Below are 17,637 nucleotides of genomic sequence, written 5' to 3'. Positions count from 1 at the left end.
AGAGGGAGGAGAGAGAGAATTCCAAGCAGGCTCCTCACTGCCAGTGCAGAGCCTGACACAGGGCTCAACCTCGCGATCTGGGAGGCCACAGCATCCTGGTTTTAAAGTGGCCTGGTGCTGGCATCCTTATTGCTTTTACCAGTGGGAGCTATATTGCCATTCTCTGAGGAAGACTGAATTTTGAGAAATATGAGTGTGGAACTTGACTCATGTAAAGTTACATTTGAAGATAAAGGAGATCGTTTGAGTGGTCAGCTCATTTCAGAAATGTTAAAAAAATAGATCAAAGCAAGATGGACTAACAGAACTTTGCTAATAGGCAATCTGTCCCCCCACCTACAGCCATTCTCTGATTCTCTGCTTTGATAATATACTTGTAAGCGAATCATTGCTGTAGTAATTTTCCTAGCTTAATATTTTTTATTTGGTGCAGTTTTGTGAACATTTGACCTCACAGCAGAGATGTCTTACCTCATGGCTCTTGGTGCTTAATTTCAAGATTTTTCCAGTCTTCGAACTGGAAAATTAATGTAGTGTCTGTGGAACTTCTATAACTTGAATTAGGAACTATGCCTGTAAGAGGTGTGGGCATAAAAGCAAATGCAACTTTAAAAACTTAACGTCTTTTCCATTTTGGTAGATTCAGTTACAGGCCCTGGATATCAGACTCTCCTATAACGATGTTCAGCTGTTTCTTGCCATTGCAAAATCCATCCCCGAGCAAGCTCAGGCCGCCGCCCCAGACGCAGTTGCCTCGGAGGCCGGCGCTGTTAGCAGTCACGTTCCCGGCGCACCTCGAGCTGCAGAGGAGATCAGGGAAGGGACAAGACATACCCTTGATCCTGTCCTGGGTAGGTGTCGAGCTGTAGAGTCCACTCGGTCTTCCTAATGTCTACCCTTCTTGTTAACTGTCATGATTTTCTTCTGCACAATTAAATTGTTCAGAGGATAATTGCATGTCATTACATGTAATTATAAGTATGATGCTCTAGTTTTTAAAAATACAAGAACAGATCTAACACCCCAAACCAGCTGCACTGGCCTATACTCGTTTTCCTTTTACCATTTCTTCCAGAGTCCTATAGAGAATGCTAAGGTTTAGTTTTAAACCTTGAGTTTTCCTTCGAAGTTACATGGATAATATTAATTTTCAGTTTTAAGCTTTGACAAACACAATCCATTTAGGGAACAGACTCTTAGAAATTTCAGGGTGCTCCAGTTAGGAGCCCTTTTTTGCCTAGAGAAATGGAATGTTTTCATCACCAGTTTCTGAATTTCTTTTCTTTTTTCTTCCGTTAGTCAATACATTAATTGTATACAGTTATTTATAAAAATTACGTACCGCTCTTTCCTAGAGTTGCAGCTGGCTAGACTGCAGGAGCTGGGGTTCAGCATGGACGATTGTCGCAAAGCCCTTCTGGTCTGTCAAGGTAATTTGCACACAGGTTTCCATGGCCTGTCCATCTTAATAATATGATGTTCCTCACTGCCCGTCTCCCCTGCCCCTGCAAGGTGACTTGGAGAGGTGGACTGTTTGTTTTTCAAAGCCCCTCCATGATTTTCTTTGAGCTGACCATGATCTTGGGCTGGAAATGAGCAGCAGTATTTCCTAGTGGATAAGAACCTGGGCTGTGGAACAAATGCTTGGCTTTAGGTTTTTACTTTGCTGCTTTTTGATTACCTGTTAGCGACATAGGCAAATTGCTTAGCCTCTCTGTAGCAGTGCTTCCTTGTCCGTAAGAGGATAGATAAGAGTGCTTCCCTTGGAGGTTTGATACAAATAGGCAGTATATGCAGAGCACTTAAGGGAAGTGCCTGGCACACAGCAGGTGCTCTGATGCTGTTAGCTACTGTTGCTGGTGGTGGTGATGCTGATAGTCAGGACCACAGAGCACCGATATGCCTTGTCCTGTGTTTTCTTGTTGAATTTTTATAGCCCTTGGAGGTATGCATTATTATCCCCATTTCAGATAAGGAAACTGGCTCAGTTAGGTTAATTAACTGGTCTCAGGTCACCTATTAGTGAGGGGCTGAGATGGACTTAAAGCCAAGGCTGCCTAGGTTCTTTCTACTGCAACATATTTCCTTCCCACCTCCCTCTGTGTAATCCTTTCTCTTAAAACAGGAAGATAAAGCAAAAGCTGTATTTTTTCTAGGTTACACTTACATGTACATTTCTCCGTTTCTTTATGTACTATGTATATTCATACATATATGTGCATATACCGTGTATGTTGGCAGATTATATTGCAAATATAATTTTATAGCCCTTTTTACAACATGGTTTTATTGAAATATAATGTTATTACAATATACTTAATATTAGCAGCATTTTCCCATCTCATTAAAGTTATTTATAAACATTAATTTTTTACATTGAGCTAATGGTATATTTTAATTTATTTAACTATTTTCTTGTTTTTCATTCTTTAAATACTGTATATAATTCTGTAATAAATATTTTTTGGTATGAACTTCTGTCTGTAACCTTTATTTAGTATTTCCTTGGTAGAGATCCAGGATCCTTGATCCTGGATCAAAGGATATAGATATATTTTTCAGGCTTTTTATTCAAATTCACAGACCTTTTTCTGAAACATTGTGTACCAGGCCACACTCTGACAATGCTGCCCTTACCACACAATTATTTGCATTAAATGTTATTGTTTTCCTTCTGTGACAAATGACAGTGGATCTAGTTTGTTCGTTCGATTAGCTTAATACCCCTTTGTGTTTACATCGTCATTTTTTTTCCCTTTCTTTAATAACAAAACATTTCAATTTCTAAGAGCTTTCTAGATTTTTGTTAATTTTTATTTCTGTAGTAGCTAAGGTGTAGTTCCATCAGTTACAAAATAGATAACAACTAATGTTAATAGAGCCTTCGATACATGCCAGGCTCTCTCCTCGGAGAGCCTCACTTGCGTCCATTTGTTTCTTCCTCATGGCAGCCCTGTCTGTGGGTGCTGGTGGACACAGAGATCAAGTAACTTGTTCAAGGTCCAGCATCTAGTAAGTGCTGGAATCTGAAGCCAGGCCATCTTCCTCTAGAGCACACACCCTTCACCGCTCACCCCTGTTCTGTGTACTGGTCTCTGCTAGGTTCTAAATATGGGGTTGCATGGCCCTCCTTTTCTTTTTAGCTTTAGCAACTTGGTTATGTTCAGAGCGCTGTAATTTAACAGTTGTGTATCACACACACTTCTCATTGCTCTCTGTTCTCAAAGGATTTGTGATTGGTTGAGAAGATGAAGTATAGTAGCACATCATTATATGCAGAACTACATACTGGGGGGCCTGGCTGGCTCAGTCCGTAGAACATGTGACTCTTGATCTCAGGGTCATGAGTTTGAACCCCTCATTGGGCACAGAGCTTACTAAAATAGTAATAATAATAAAAAAAAAAATAATAAAACCCTACATAGTGAAGATTCCCTACTTCCCTACTAAGTGACATCTAGAATTTGGATCTTGTCTTTTCCTTCCTTCTCCTTTGACAGATGTCATAGGGGAAGGATGGCTCCTAGAGGCATTTGGAACCAGACCATGAAATGTGGTGAACTTGAGAGGAAGGTGTGCAAGCGGGCTTCATTCTGTTTGCTTAAAATTAGAATTGCTATCATTATGGTAGTTTTTTTTTCCCCCGTAAGTCTAAGAGTACATCTGGGCACAAGGTTCTCTTGGGCTGTCCAGTAGGTCCCTATGAACTTTATTTCTCTGTTTCCTCCATGAGTTGTTTGAGTAGCTGTGCAAACTGGCTGAACTGATCACCTTTACCTTTTTTCTGAAGGCCAACTGAAAAAGGCAGCAAGTTGGTTGTTCAAGAATGCCGAACCCCTGAAGTCTCTTTCCCTGGCTGCTGAGAGCCGCGAGAGCCAGGGGCCTATGGCAGCACAGCTGATCTCTGGGGTGGAGGTGAAAGCCGAGAGCGTGTGCATCTGTTTCATCGATGACTGCATGGACTGCGACGTCCCTCTGGCCGAGCTCACCTTTTCCCGTGAGTCTTGTCCTGATTTTCAGATTCATCGTGAAGATTTGTAATGATTGCGGAGTTATTTGGGGCATGTCTTTTTTTAAATGATATTCATGCTCCCCCCACCCCCTTAGTCGTATGGGTGAAATTTTGGATAATAGTTTTACATATGTTTTTCATTATTTGTATTTTAAAGAAATGTGTGTTTATTTGTCATATGTGGCCTTCAGCCTCTAGTTTGGAAATAATAGAAATGGTCATTGATGAATTTCGGTTACATTAACAGCTCTACCTAAATCAGTCCTGGTATCTCCATTTTGTGTATCTTTTTATGTATCTAAAGACTGGAGTGAGTACTGTTCTTAAAGACCTTGAAAACCTAATGCTTGAAAATAAAACACACACGGTCTTACCAGAATGCTCTCCTCAGTGTCCTCCGTGGGGCCCTGAGAGCCGTCTTCCAGTAGCAAGCGACAAGGGTACAAGGACCCTCTCCCAAATCGTGCCTTGGCAGGTGGTGTGAGATGGGGCTTCTGAGGAGAGTGCCCGAAAATCTCACCGCTGTGTTTACTTTTAATTTTCCATTGGTCTGATCTTCAGCCTCTCTTCCCTTCAAGGAAGATTCCATCCCACAGATTGAGTTCAACCTTTGATGCGCTGGGGAGGCTTCCCTTTCCCAGTGCTTCAAGGCACCACAAGAGCCACCTGATTGAAAGTAACAGCTGGGATTTTGACTGAGTGGCTTTTCTGCAGGGAATAATTATTTCTTATTTTTCTGTGGTAGTCTTGAAATTTTGAGCTAATATTTATCAGGACATAACTGCTCTCATTGGCCTGCCTTCGGATTTTCAGATATTCAGGGAGAAGTATGGTTTTTATGTTCCTGTGGACTTGAGATAACACAGATATACCTGGGTGCCGAGGCTGGGGACTGAAGGGAGTCAAAGGTAGCCTTTGCCTGAGGCACAACACTTAAAGAGGTGCCAAGAAGCTCAGGAGATATTACGACAAATACAATTTTAACACAGTGATTTTTTTTTTTTTTTAAATCAGAATTCATGCCCCAGATCCACAATGAACAAAATCTCAAAATGTGATGTGTTTTCCGCTGAGGTCCTCAGTAGCAGACATGATTGACGTATCTTCACTGTGCTTTAATCTGCAAAAGAAAGTTATGTTCATTCTCGGCCCAGCACTACAGTAAAATCTGCTTCCATTGCAGGCCTGAGTTTTCTGCAGCACGTAAGGACCAGCCCCGAAGGGTACGCACACTTCACCCTTTCTGGAGATTACTACAACCGTGCTCTGTCAGGTCAGTGTTTAAGTGCATGTTATCACGGGACTTAAAGAACACACTTCAGTATTTGCCTGGGCCTATTTCTACGTAAATTTCACATGAGGGAAAGGTGGGAGTTGGGGGGGACTGGTCAGGGGAAGATGAAACACAAGTGACTGCATGAGCACAAAAGATAGAGACTTTTCATTTTCCTAACATACCTGGTATTTTGCAACGGAGGTGTTTAAAAAGAAGTTTTCATAGGTAATTCTTTTTGAGGCAGGAATTTGGCTCCTTCTGGAATATGAAATTGCTTAGTAGTGAAGGATCATTTGTCTGGCCCCCATTAGTAGCTAAATTTCTTCTTCTTTTTTTCTTTTTTAAGTTTTTATTTATTTAAGTAATCTCTGTACCCAACATGGAGTTTAAACTCACTATCCTGAGATCAAGAGTTGCATGCTCTTCCAACTGAGCCAGAAAGGCGCTCCCGATAGGGAGATTTCTGCCCTATATAAGCCTTTTATTTTTTTATTTTATTAAAAATTTTTTTTTAAAGTTTATTTATGTCAGAGACACACACACACACACACCCAAAGCAGGCTCCAGGCTCCAGGGTGTCAGCACAGAACCAGACGCAGGGCTTGAACCCACGAACCATTAGATCATGACCTGAGCCGAAGTCAGATGCTTAAACAACTGAACCCCCCAGGTGCCCCCATAAGCCTTTTAGACATCAAGCCTCCTTCCTGCTTGCTGGGCTTGTCCCATTAGAAGCATACTGAGTCAGTGATAACGTATAGTCTATTGTATCTCGTGCCTCAAGCAAAACACAGTTCATCAGAGCAGGCTAGTCTCTGGGGGACATAGAACCTGGCTGACACTGGAATGCATTTTCAGGTTTCTTTCCTTCCACGGGAAAGACCAAGCAAGAGCCTGTACACATGGACATTCAGAAAGTTTGGTAAACGAGGGCTGAGCAGCTGACTTGGAAAGTGCTTTGCCATAAGAAAGTTTGGGTAGGTGTGGGCAGAGTAGAACTGCACAGTCTAAGGCTTAGATGACCTAAGAGTGGCTGCTCCCTTTGATTCCAGTGGAGGATGAAGCGTCATTTATTGTGCTACTGCAGATTGTTCTAGAGTACATGTCACATTTGCTTGCTTATGTTAGTTAGCATTTTCTCTCTGTGTTCTGGATTCACCACTCTCATTTCCAAACCATCTGACATGTTTAACTTTAGAATACTGACCCATGTCTTATGAGTTGAGGGAAACTCTTATAGGGCATATGGGAGCCATTTTTTGAGAATCATCATTTTTCCCAGGGCAAATATTGCTTTCTTTTAAACTGGAATGAACACATTCAGGTTACTAGGTGCCCAGTCGTGTGAGGAGACAATGTACCTACTTCATGCTACATCCTGGGTTGTATTTTAGTCAGTCCCCTGACCTGTGGCTGATTGAGTATATTTAGAAAACTGTTAAAAATTAACTGTCTTGAAAAGTTGAGTCTTTAAAACCATGGAGAAATATAATTTTCCTTACCTGTCAGACTGGCAAAAATGAAGTGTGACACTGTTATGAGCTGCAGAGCTCTAATATCTTGACATTCGAATTGTAAATTGGGGCAATCAGTTTGGAAAACAGTTTGAGTATGTATGCTTATACTCAACATACAACAGTATGAGTTGAGTATGCTTATACTCAACACCCCAGCAACATACTTCTTTTAAGTCTGCACCCAGTAGGGTCTCTTGCTCATGTGTGCTCGGAACCAGGTAGAAGACTGGTTATAGTGGTGTTCCTCCCCATCAAGGGGATGTTTCTCAGAAGTAGAATGAATACATAGATTGTGGTGTATTCGTAAGTGGATTACAATTCAGTGGGGAAAGTAAATGTGCCACAGCTGCATGGCAGCGACACAAGTGAATCTCAGAGGCACGTTGTTGGGCAAAAATAGGAACTTGCAGAAGAACACATATGTCAGATTCCATTTATGTAAAGACCGCCAGTAGGACCACCTCACCAATATGTTCTGAAGAAATGACACGCATGTGCAGTGAAACGATGAGAAAAGAGCAAGGACATGATTAAAAATCCAAACTAATGTTGACTTGGAGTTGGGTGGGAGACGTCTGGTGGCAAGGGGGGCTGACGTGGGAGAGTGGCCCTGAGGGGCTTCAAAGGAACTTCTCATTTTCTGTTTCTTAAGCTGAATAGTGGGCATAGGCGTCTGTAGTAATTTTATTCTTTAAACCATACATACGTGTTGTTTATATGCCCTTGTATCTATGATGGTTTAAGTTTAGAAATTTGAAGAACTTATGTTAATGAATTTCTAATTATGTTCTACCTATTCAACCAGTGGATTCTTTTTTAAAAAATTTTTTTCATGTTTGTTTATTTTTGAGAGAGAGAAAACACGAGTGGAGGAGGGGCAGAGAGAGAGAGGGAGACACAGGATCTGAAGCAGGCTCCAGGCTCTGAGCTGTCATCTCAGAACCTGAAATAGGGCTCGAACCCATAACCTGTGAGATCATGACCTGAGCTGAAGTTAGATCCCCAGCTGACTGAGCCACCCAGGCGCCCCTCAACCAGTGGATTCTTAATGGAAGCAGGAGAATCAGATTTAATAGTTCCTTCAGCCATTGTTAGTACTTTTCCATCATGAGTCGGAGACTCCTTTTTCCATTTTGAGTGGACCAGAAGCAGGTCCTGCTGATTTTCCATAGAGAAGGCACATGTACTCTTTGCCCTCCTTCCTCTCACCTCTGGAAGACCATGTGGGGTAGGTATCTGTCCTTGTACTCACATTCTGTAGCCATCACAGACACTTGTAGGGTGACCTATAGCTAAAGATGGTGCTTTCACCATGAAATCACATTGGAACTAGAAAGCTATTAAGCTATAGTTTGTCCTTGCTGAGCATTTGTGAACAGTGTTCCCTATAAACTCTTGATATCTGCTTAACAGATGTCTTATTTCCTGTGTTCTTTTAGGCTGGGAGCCATTTATTGAGCCATGGCCATGCTCTGTATCCTGGCAACAACAGGCAGCTAGTCGTCTCCATCCTCCTCGACTGAAGCTGGAAGCCAAGGCCAAACCCCGTCTGGATATCAACATCACCTCTGTACTAATTGGTGAGTGGAAAGTCATCTCTAGAAGATTGGTACCTTTCTTTCTGTACATAAGTCCCTTGGCTTAGACGACTGGTAACCCTGATTTAGCAAATACTTGGGCCCACCCCACACATCACGTACTCAGCACGGCTGCTTTCCTGATGAACCCTAACCTAGCCACACGATTCTTTTCAACCCATTGCTCTAGAGTTGGCATCTCGTATTAATGCCGTCAGTGACCTAGCCAGAGTGTAGACTATTTGGGCAACATAAATGTCCATGATAAAAACTCTTTCCCCCACCATGTTTGGTCATGGGGTTGTTTTTTTTGTTGTTTTTTTTTAATGTCCTAGAAGTGAGTTTAGATTCGCTTCTTTCAGGCTACTCACACACAGAATACTTCTTAAAAGGTGTAATTTTGACCTTGTGTTTATAGTAGGATAAGTTGCCTGTACTGTTTCCCATCAAGTTATCACATTGACCTAACTCTCAAAATCACCAGCTTGAAGGGGTGCCAAGTTAATGGCGTGTGTTCTGAAAGTTTCTTTGAAAATGTTGACAGGTACACTCCTGGATTCAGTGTAGGTAGTTGGAACCACTCTGTGCCTATATTTATATCCTTGTAAGAGAAGAGTAACATTATCATACAATCAGGTATTGCCTGCCTTTGCTATGAAAACTCTCGCTGTTTGAACCATTGATCTACACGACCTGACTTTGGGGTAATACTATGGTCTTTGGAGTGATAACATATACTGCTGCCAATCTGCAAACTTTCTTCAGCGTGTGGGATCGAGGCTCATAGGGTATCCATTGGCTTATTCCATGTCAGAAGAAGATGAAGAGAATGTATAGTGAAGTGAGACCATAAGTTTATTGATTGAAAAATTTTTTTAAATCACTGTTTTACGTGACCAGATTTCATTCATTAAATTTGGATAATTGATCTCATGATCCTTCGATGCTGTATTATTTTGATCTTATGTTATTTCATATATAGTGTGTTCACATGGAAGTTTAGGTAAAGTTTAGGGTAGTATTTTGGAAAGCTGCAATAAACAAGAGCTTACCTGAAACAAAACGATTTTATTGATATTTCTGGTGAGCCTCTGTCTATTTAAAAATGTCTTCCAAGGGGACCTGGGTGCCTAGGTTGGTTAAGTATCTGGCTCTTGATTTTGGCTCAGGTCATGATTTCATGATCTGTGGGTTCAAGCCCCTCAATGGGCTCTGGGCTGACAGTACGGAGTCTACTTGGGTTTCTCTCTTTCTCTTTCTCTCTGCCCCTCTCCTGCTCACACACGCATACAAAATAAATAAAAAATAAATAAAGTTTAAAAAGAATTCCAAAAGTCATTCTTGTCTGTGGTAAAGCTTTTTTTTTTTCCCTTAAACCTCCAATTCCTTGTTCTTAACACCATGCTGAAACCCAGAAATATTACTGTGACCTCTTAGTGTTGAAATAAATCTTCTATATAGCCAACTGTTGGACCTGAAAACCAGAAACCAATCGTTCTGGTTCTAAAACATATCCTACCCTAATTCGTAGAAAAGGTCTTTATCCAAGGGCGGTGCATCGTAATTATTTTGTTAACCTGCCCTTCCCATTAGAGTTCTCTAAAAACAGTAAAACAGTTCTCCTGGAGAATTGTCAGCTGGATTTCAGCTTCTTGAGTTTGGTGGTTTTGTAACAGCCTCCTCACTGGTTTTTCTGTCTTGAAATCCCGTCCCTTAGCATGGCATACCGCACTCTTCACAAGCTAATTCCCTTTTCGAGACTTCTTTGCTGTATCCCTATGCCAGTAGGTCCAGAGTCACACCAAAGCATTCAGTGTCCCCTAAAAGTGCTGTGTACTTTCATGTCTTAAAATCTTTGCATATGCTCTTTTGGCCTAGAACGTCCCCGCATCCCTGATCCCACTAGTAAACTCTAACCTCTGCTCATTCAAGACTCAGAGCAAAGGTCCCCACATCTCTGAAGATTCCCATGGGCCTTGGTGTGTACTGTCCCACTTCTGCCAAAGCAGAATGAGTCTTCCCCTGTTCTATGCTCCCATCGAATTTTATTTATGACTTTGTTTTAGCTCATCCCACGTTGTGGGTTTGTGGTGATGGTTGTTTGGTTAACATTGATTTCTTCCAGCAGAGCTTGAGTTCTCCAGGGGACAGACTTTCTGAGAACCTAGCATAGCGCCTAGCATGCAGTAAGACATTCAACAGAAGCTCATTTTGCTGAATAGGAATTCTGTGACTTGGAGCCTCGATCTCTTCTATTTCCATACTTAATGTCTTTGGGGAATTCTTTCTAGACCAATATGTAAGTACCAAGGAATCTTGGCTGGCAGATTACTGTAAACAGGACAAGGAAATAGATGCAACCACAACAGAAGACTGGATGGGCTCTTCAGTGGATCCTCCCTGCTTTGGACAAAGTAAGATTTTTCTCTACAGTGTCTGAATAAATCACTGTTGACCAACACAGCCATGTTTTATTGAGAAATCCAAATAGAATCATCATTTTCTGAGGCAAACCCTACAGGAAATTCTGACTGTCTTCTATAGTTCTGTTTTCATCTTTGCAGGAGACATTTTTCTGGCACAAAATATTGAACTTTCGATATGGGCTCTAATTCTTCCACCTTTGTGGGAAAGCAAAGGTCTGTGACACATAATTTTCTAAATTCTGGTGACATTGCATATGAGCTGGTGTGCCTGAAAATGCATCAAGGCCAGCCGTTAGTCAGTGTGTTTCACTTGGCAAAACTTTCCAGTTGATTGGGACTTTTTGACCGGATTTTAAAAACTAACTTTACAGTTTTGTGAATCCAGAGGTACAGAGTTTGGGCATATTCTTGAAGGAAGGGCAGGCAGGATCCCATATGGAAGAAATTGTTAAAAGGAGGGCTCTGTATTGTTCATAAAGAAGAAAAGAATTGAATACCCAGCCTTTTGAAGAATGAGGAGTCCATTTGTTCTCTGTTAACGATGTTTTCTTTCCTTATTTAATGCCTCACCATGGAGCTCTGATTTCCTTAGAGCCGGGGAGAGTGTGACGGCCAACCGCGTGGTCCTTAGTTGTTCACAAGCCATTGTCCTCCAAATTCAAGTCAGCCCCAACTCTTTCAGTGTGGTTTCTTTGGGGAGTCCTGGCTGGGCTTCACATAGCTCATGAATGCTTAAATATTCCATCTGGTCTGCAAACATGTCACGGGAAGATGGATTTTCTTAGTTTATGAAGTATTGGAACTGGTTCGTCTCTCCTCAGGGTGCATAAGTGGACTTTCTATCTGCCTCGTGCTTCTAGAAGGAGGGACAGGAAATGTCAGCTATGCTTTCTCTCTGTATTCCCAGGCTGTTGCTTCTGAGTTTCAAGGTCATTGCTTAGGAGCCAGGGCTTTTCAGATATCATCAGCTTCAATTCTGGCTCCTCCTTGAACCTTCCCAAAGTGTATGTCAGGAGAATGTGACAGTCTCCCCAGGAGACTCTAAGTAACCTTTGTAATGTGTAATATGTCCTAGAGAGTGTGTTTCATAAATTGTTACTCATACAAGGGGAACTTGAATCCAGACTCCTTGTAAACACGGGGAAGACCTGATCTTCAAGATTCTGAGGAAGAGTTTTCTATTGTCCCCACCCTCCCACCTTTTTAAAAAACACTTTGTCCTCTTTCTTTGTAGTTGATAAGCTGCCTTATCTGTGTTAAATGCCAGTGCTAAATTAAAGCTGGACTTTTATGGTTACTTAGGCTTACAAAGGTGTGTCTTTTTAATTAGACATAGATGAATATACCTAAATTTCCAAACCTATTTCCTATTGGAAGTTCCTGGGTAGCACCATGTCTGGTGGATGCGATTGTATTCTTTCAGCAGGTCTACTGAATTAATTGGGGCATTTGTTTTGAAAGTCAGTAGACTTGAACCTTGTTGAACCGATCGCATCTCTCAGGTCCTGTTCACGAACGTTTAGTCACAGTGCCCCCAAATTTGTGCATTTCCTCAGGCCAGCTCAGAACGAGCCTTTGAAATAGAGATTCTGAATAGGAAATTCCACCTATCAGAGCTGCTGATTTCTCACTGTCTCTTAGCAGGGGAAAGAAATGTCATTTTTGAAATTATTGTTGGCTTTGTTCAGTAAGGGCTGAGATTTCTGCAGGTACCCCGATGGCATGGCACCTTGCTGAGCTTATTAGTTTTGTATTCCAAGGACATTTATGGAAATATCAAATGTAAATATTCTAAAAGCTCCCATGTTTAATTTCTACTATAATATTATGAGATCGCTCCTTGGCAGAGACTCCTTAAACTCGGAACACAGATGGACTCTTTCCCTTGAAATTTTGAGGCCTGTGGGGGATTAGCCTCCTGCTGCTACTGCCTTTCCAAAGTAGAACCGAGCAGTCACCACCCAGGTCTGTACTGACTGGTCTGGGAACTTTTCCATGCCATTTAAGAGCATACGTGCTTTAAGTGAAAAATCCTCAAAAGGCTTTTCATTCTGTTAAAGAGAACGTGGACAATGTTTTCTTACCCCGGTTGAGAAAAAAGAGGGGCGAGCTCCCATGACACTCGTCCACAGTAAGAGCCAGCATAAAAATGTCCCGCTTGGTTTGTCAAGGGCTCTCTTAGTTCTTAGCAGTCATGAAGGGGATGATCCTGTAACTGCATGATGCTTGCGAGTTTTGTAACATACTCTCTTTGTGCCAACGTGTTGGAGGTGAGTCTTGTTCACTGCGCTTATTCTTACGCTCTAACTTTGTCTCTCCTGTCTACCAGGCCTCCCCCTTGTCTACCTTAGAACTAGGAGTACAGCCAGTCTGACTAACCTAGAGCACCAGATCTATGCTAGAGGTACAGTATAGCCAAGCGAGGGCTTGCTTGCTTTTCCTGTTTGAAGAACTGCCTTGTCCACCAATTTTCTGTAAATGGGAGCTGAGTGGGGTTCCTCCCGTCGGGGGGACTGTGCTGTAGTAACAGGGAAGGGGGAAGGGTGCTTCCAACTGATGAATACAGTGACCCCCTCTCAGAAGCAAGCGCTGTGCTGACTCTTAATGCTGTGTCTTCCATCTGCCCCAACCCTCTGTGCAAGTGGACTCAGCTCCGTGGTGTGTAGTGCAGAATTACCGAGTGCCAGAGGTGATTTCTTGCTTTGAAAAGCAAGTAAATGGAGGAAAGCCATCCTCCATCAGGCACTGCTTTGTTTATAGAATACTCAGTGAACATTTATTCTTTATTTTTTAAATGTTTTATTTATTTTTGAGAAATAGGGTGTGAGTGGGGGAGGGGCACAGAGAGGGAGACACAGAACCTGAAGCAGGCTCCAGGCTCCGAGCTGTCAGCACAGATCCCAGCGTGGGGCTCGAATGCATGAACCATGAGATCCTGACCTGGGCCGAAGTCAGACACCTAACCAACTGAGCTCCCCAGGCGCCCGTCAGTGAACATTTATTCTTACGGCGATGCAGGGGGTTCTGTGGAGGAACAGGAGCTATCGTGATCGGGAATTGAGCTAAGAGAAAGTTTCCCAGTAAATATTTGCTTAGAAACAAATTGTGATTTCTTTAGCTATAAATGGAGTGCTTCAGAGGTAGAAAATAAAACATTCTTTATTTCTATCTCTGACCCTTTAAGTTTCCTTGAGAATTTGACTAATAAGTAAATATGATAGAAGAGACCATAAACCTCAAGGACTTGGAATCCCACGATGTTCACTTCTTCACTAGTTTGAAGGAAGGCAGTTTAATCGGAATAATTTTATGTTTGTACTTGGCTGACACCAGATCCTGCCTGGGTCATGATGTATTTTGTACAAAAGACCATTAGAGCTTTCTCGTTCAGAACAGGGATATTCATTCACGGGGGCAGCATGTGGGTTTTTTCTGCAAGGTTTTGTCCACATGGATGTTAGGGGGAGGACTCACAAAAGAAACCCTTGATTGAATCTTCATTTATTAATGGATTTGGATTTATATGCTAAGCTTTTCTACCTTTCAGGCCAAGCAAACCATTATTCTCTATAGCTGATGAGGACATAGAGGCTGAGGGAACCTAAGAAATTGGCCTTTATCCACATGACTAGCTAGTAGCAGACCTGGGACTTTCCTCTATTTCTTCTGATTTACAAACCAGGTCCTTTCTGATAGACTGGCCGCCTACATAGCACATTTATAAGGGCCACATTGCTCTGTGAGACAAGTCCAGCAGCTAGAACGTTCCTCAGTCACATGAAGCCCAAATTGGGCGTGAGGAGCTTCAGGTTCTCTTGGCTTGTCAAGAAAACAGCTCTGGTCACTAGAAGCAGTTTTTCTGGGGCCACAAGGGAATATGCTCTTCTCTCTCTGGCAGACTTGGGAGTTTTGTTCTCTGGTGCCGTGCCAAAGGTAGGTCCACGGCTGATTTGGACCTTAGTGCAGTAGATGTCGGATTTGTCCCCTGCTGTTGGGGTTGGATTTGTGTCAGCAAAGTGGGCTGCGGAAGCCAGCGCTTTTGTGTGTAATCAACGCAAGGAGCCTGGGGGCCTAAGTGGTGCACCTCCCCAGGCTGTTTCATTCCAGAGCTGTCCTCTTGCGACTATCCGGATGTGGATTGCTAGCACTTTCTTCTGTGTGACAGTGTGATCAAAGCCATTTGCCAGCTGTTCTTTTTTAATCTAATTTGCAAATGGAAACTTACAGTCTGGCTCACAGTAGGCTATGAAGGCACATCTGGCTTCTTTTTCTCCTGGGTCCTTTATCTGCTGTCGTAAAGCAGCCGTCTCCTTGCATGCCTGGTGCCCCTCTAGGTGCCCCAGTAAGGGCTGTGTGCCCCTGCAGACAGCTCCTAAGTCTTTACTCCCCCCTCTACCCTGCTTACTGGCCTCATGGCTGCTCCTTAATTTTGTACTCGATGAACTTTTTTTCTTTTTTTAAAGCCAACCTTGTGAATTAAGTGAGGCCATTGGCATGAGAGCATGAGAAATGGGTACATTCTGGGGTGGTCATCTAGGAGATATTCTAGGGGACTGTCACTGGAAGAATGTGGGGCATCTCTAAAGACTGACTGCAGAATGGCGGGGATGCCCTGCAGACCACTCGTTTCTTCATCGGACCAGCTGTTTCTCAGACTCCCCTGAGCCACTGTCCTTTCGAAAACAGAACTTGCCTTAGCTTGTAATGGCTGCTTGCCTTAGCTTGTAATGGCTGCTTTCCTCCCCCCTCCCCCCACAGCGTTTCTAGTAACTAACTTCTGAAAACTTTAGAAGGCACGAAGGGGAAGAAAAGCAAGCGATTATTTTGTAAAAGGCAGCAGCAATTCCTGACTTTCACGATCCCTGCCCGGGCCTTACCCTAGCGGTGGGGGAAGACACGGCCCGGTGCAGGTTACCTTTTCGTTTTGCTGGCCGGAAGCATGTGGTCCTGGAAGATGAATTTAATTTTGCTCTCATGTTGTCCGTGGGCAGTTGCAGTCACTCCTAGATGTCGTTTTCCACAGCTGCAGACCATTTGTGTCCGGGTCCTTGGGTCTCTGTGCTTTATAAAGCTGGCCGCATGGCCGTGTGAGCACGGGGCCGCTGCCTCTGTGGTTCCTGCTGCCCCTCCCTTCCCCTCCTGCTCTCCCAGAGCCACTGGCAGAGGAGACATGGGCCCTGGGTGAGTGGAGCCTCCTCTCGGCCTGCCGGTCCAGGCCAGACCGCACAGCAGGGTGGTGGTGCCACGGAAGGGTCTCCAGGCACCCTGGGCGCCGGACAGCCGCCCCTGGCTGCACGGGCTCCCACTTCTCTGTTTCTTTCCAGTGTTTCTAGGCAGGGCTCTGGGATTTGGTTACTTACAGTTTTGTAATTGATCAGAGTTTCTTTCTGGTGTCCCTGAAGGGAAGCTGTTCTGTGAAAAGAAATCATATTTTGTGCCCCTTTTTGTAGTCCCTGAAGTGCCTGGGGCAGAAAGTGCCACATCTACTATGTTAAAAAAAAAAAAAGAAAAGAAAGAAAGAAAGAAAGAAAGAAAAATGGGCTAAAAATTTCATTTAAAAAGTTTTGGGGTAGTAGATTTCTGATCTTCCAGGCAGGGTGGGGGGGAAATATTAATTTAAAAGAATAGAAAAGAATGTTTTTATTTTGCTATAATATGACCGAAGTGTAGCTTTTCTAGAAAGGGCATCTTTGTTAAAGCGCAGGCATCTTGGACAGCGTTCGCATAAGGCTGTGCGCTGCATCTTGCTACGGTCTGGGTCACTCCCTTAGCATGTACGTCTGGGGACTCTGGGGGTCCATTTCCCTGTCTTGCCTCCAGCCTGGGTGGGGCTGGGCGCCTTCTCTTGAGTTCAGGCCCACAAGAGCTGTGGGAGACCCAGGGACCAGGAGCAGCCCCACATCACAGCCAGTTGTAGGGGGACCATCACCACATAGCAGGCAGCCGAGGACATGGATCCCAAGTGTCCTGTCGACATGTCTGTGGTGGCTCCGTCTCCATTGCCGCTGTCACCGTCAGCCCCTTTGCACGAGAGACACTTTGGGGCCCTGTGTGTGGGTATGAGGGCGGGGGGACCCCGCTGCACAGATGGCAGCGGGTGCTAATGGCCTCCTACTGTTTGCCCACAGCAGAGGTGAAAACCCCCAAGCGCCGGCAGCCGTTTGTCCCTTTTGCTCTGAGGAATCACACAGGCTGCACTCTGTGGTTTGCGACCCTGACCACCACGCCCACCAGGTAAGGAGCACCTGCTCCTGTGTACCAGCCGGCCCAGCAGAGCAAGGTGGGCCCCTTCCTGAAGCCCTTGGGATTGTATTTGAATCCGTAACTTGCTGTCTTGCCAAGATTTGTGAGGGAGGTGGAGTCCGTGGCCAGAGAAGTAGGTCCTGAGTCTGAAATACGGAGATTACGATCCCGGCCCCAGTACACGTTATGTCTAAGGTAAAAGTCCAGCAAGTTAGGGATGTGAGTAGGAAGGGGGGGAGGAGAAGTCACCCCATCTTTTCTCAGTCTCCACCCCCCAACCCCCTTTGAAAAGAAGCTCTATGTGGTTATTAAACCAAACAGTCTACATTTTTCTTCTAAGATAGCTTTGAAGACATCCCCATGTTAAACTCCCACCAAGAAGTCTCTTCCAGACTTAAAGCAGTTCACCCCAGATGGAAGCGGATAGGGTGTGGAGAACAAAGAGTTTACCTGGGCCGAGTGAGAATGTTCTCTACCAGCTTTCTGCCTCTGTAGACCTTGGCCAGACCCTCCAGATATACACTGATCTTTCCAGTCTAGAGAATGAGTTGCATGAAATAAGTAACAGAATCAGCCGACTCAAAGC

At 43.7% G+C, this 17,637-nt stretch overlaps 1 protein-coding gene across 4 annotated transcripts in view; it reads left to right on the top strand.

Moving 5' to 3' along the window:
* Positions 1-17,637, top strand: part of VPS13D (vacuolar protein sorting 13 homolog D) — a 257,963-nt gene that overhangs the window by 86,715 nt on the left and 153,611 nt on the right. For 2 of the 4 annotated variants that reach the window (XM_039223151.1, XM_039223153.1), the window contains exons 34-40: positions 641-851; positions 1,356-1,430; positions 3,791-3,997; positions 5,196-5,285; positions 8,245-8,385; positions 10,674-10,796; positions 16,937-17,042. In XM_039223151.1, coding sequence (XP_039079082.1) covers positions 641-851; positions 1,356-1,430; positions 3,791-3,997; positions 5,196-5,285; positions 8,245-8,385; positions 10,674-10,796; positions 16,937-17,042 — 953 coding nt within the window. Of the gene's footprint in view, positions 1-640; positions 852-1,355; positions 1,431-3,790; positions 3,998-5,195; positions 5,286-8,244; positions 8,386-10,673; positions 10,797-13,137; positions 13,213-16,936; positions 17,043-17,637 lie in introns of all 4 variants that reach the window. The other 2 variants (XM_039223154.1, XM_039223152.1) reach the window with 2 other exon arrangements.

The sequence above is a fragment of the Hyaena hyaena genome, unplaced genomic scaffold, assembly GCF_003009895.1.
Source record: "Hyaena hyaena isolate Hyena2069 unplaced genomic scaffold, ASM300989v1 scaffold_1283, whole genome shotgun sequence".
Taxonomy (NCBI): domain Eukaryota; kingdom Metazoa; phylum Chordata; class Mammalia; order Carnivora; family Hyaenidae; genus Hyaena; species Hyaena hyaena.
This window is presented reverse-complemented; position numbering and strand designations above follow the sequence as displayed.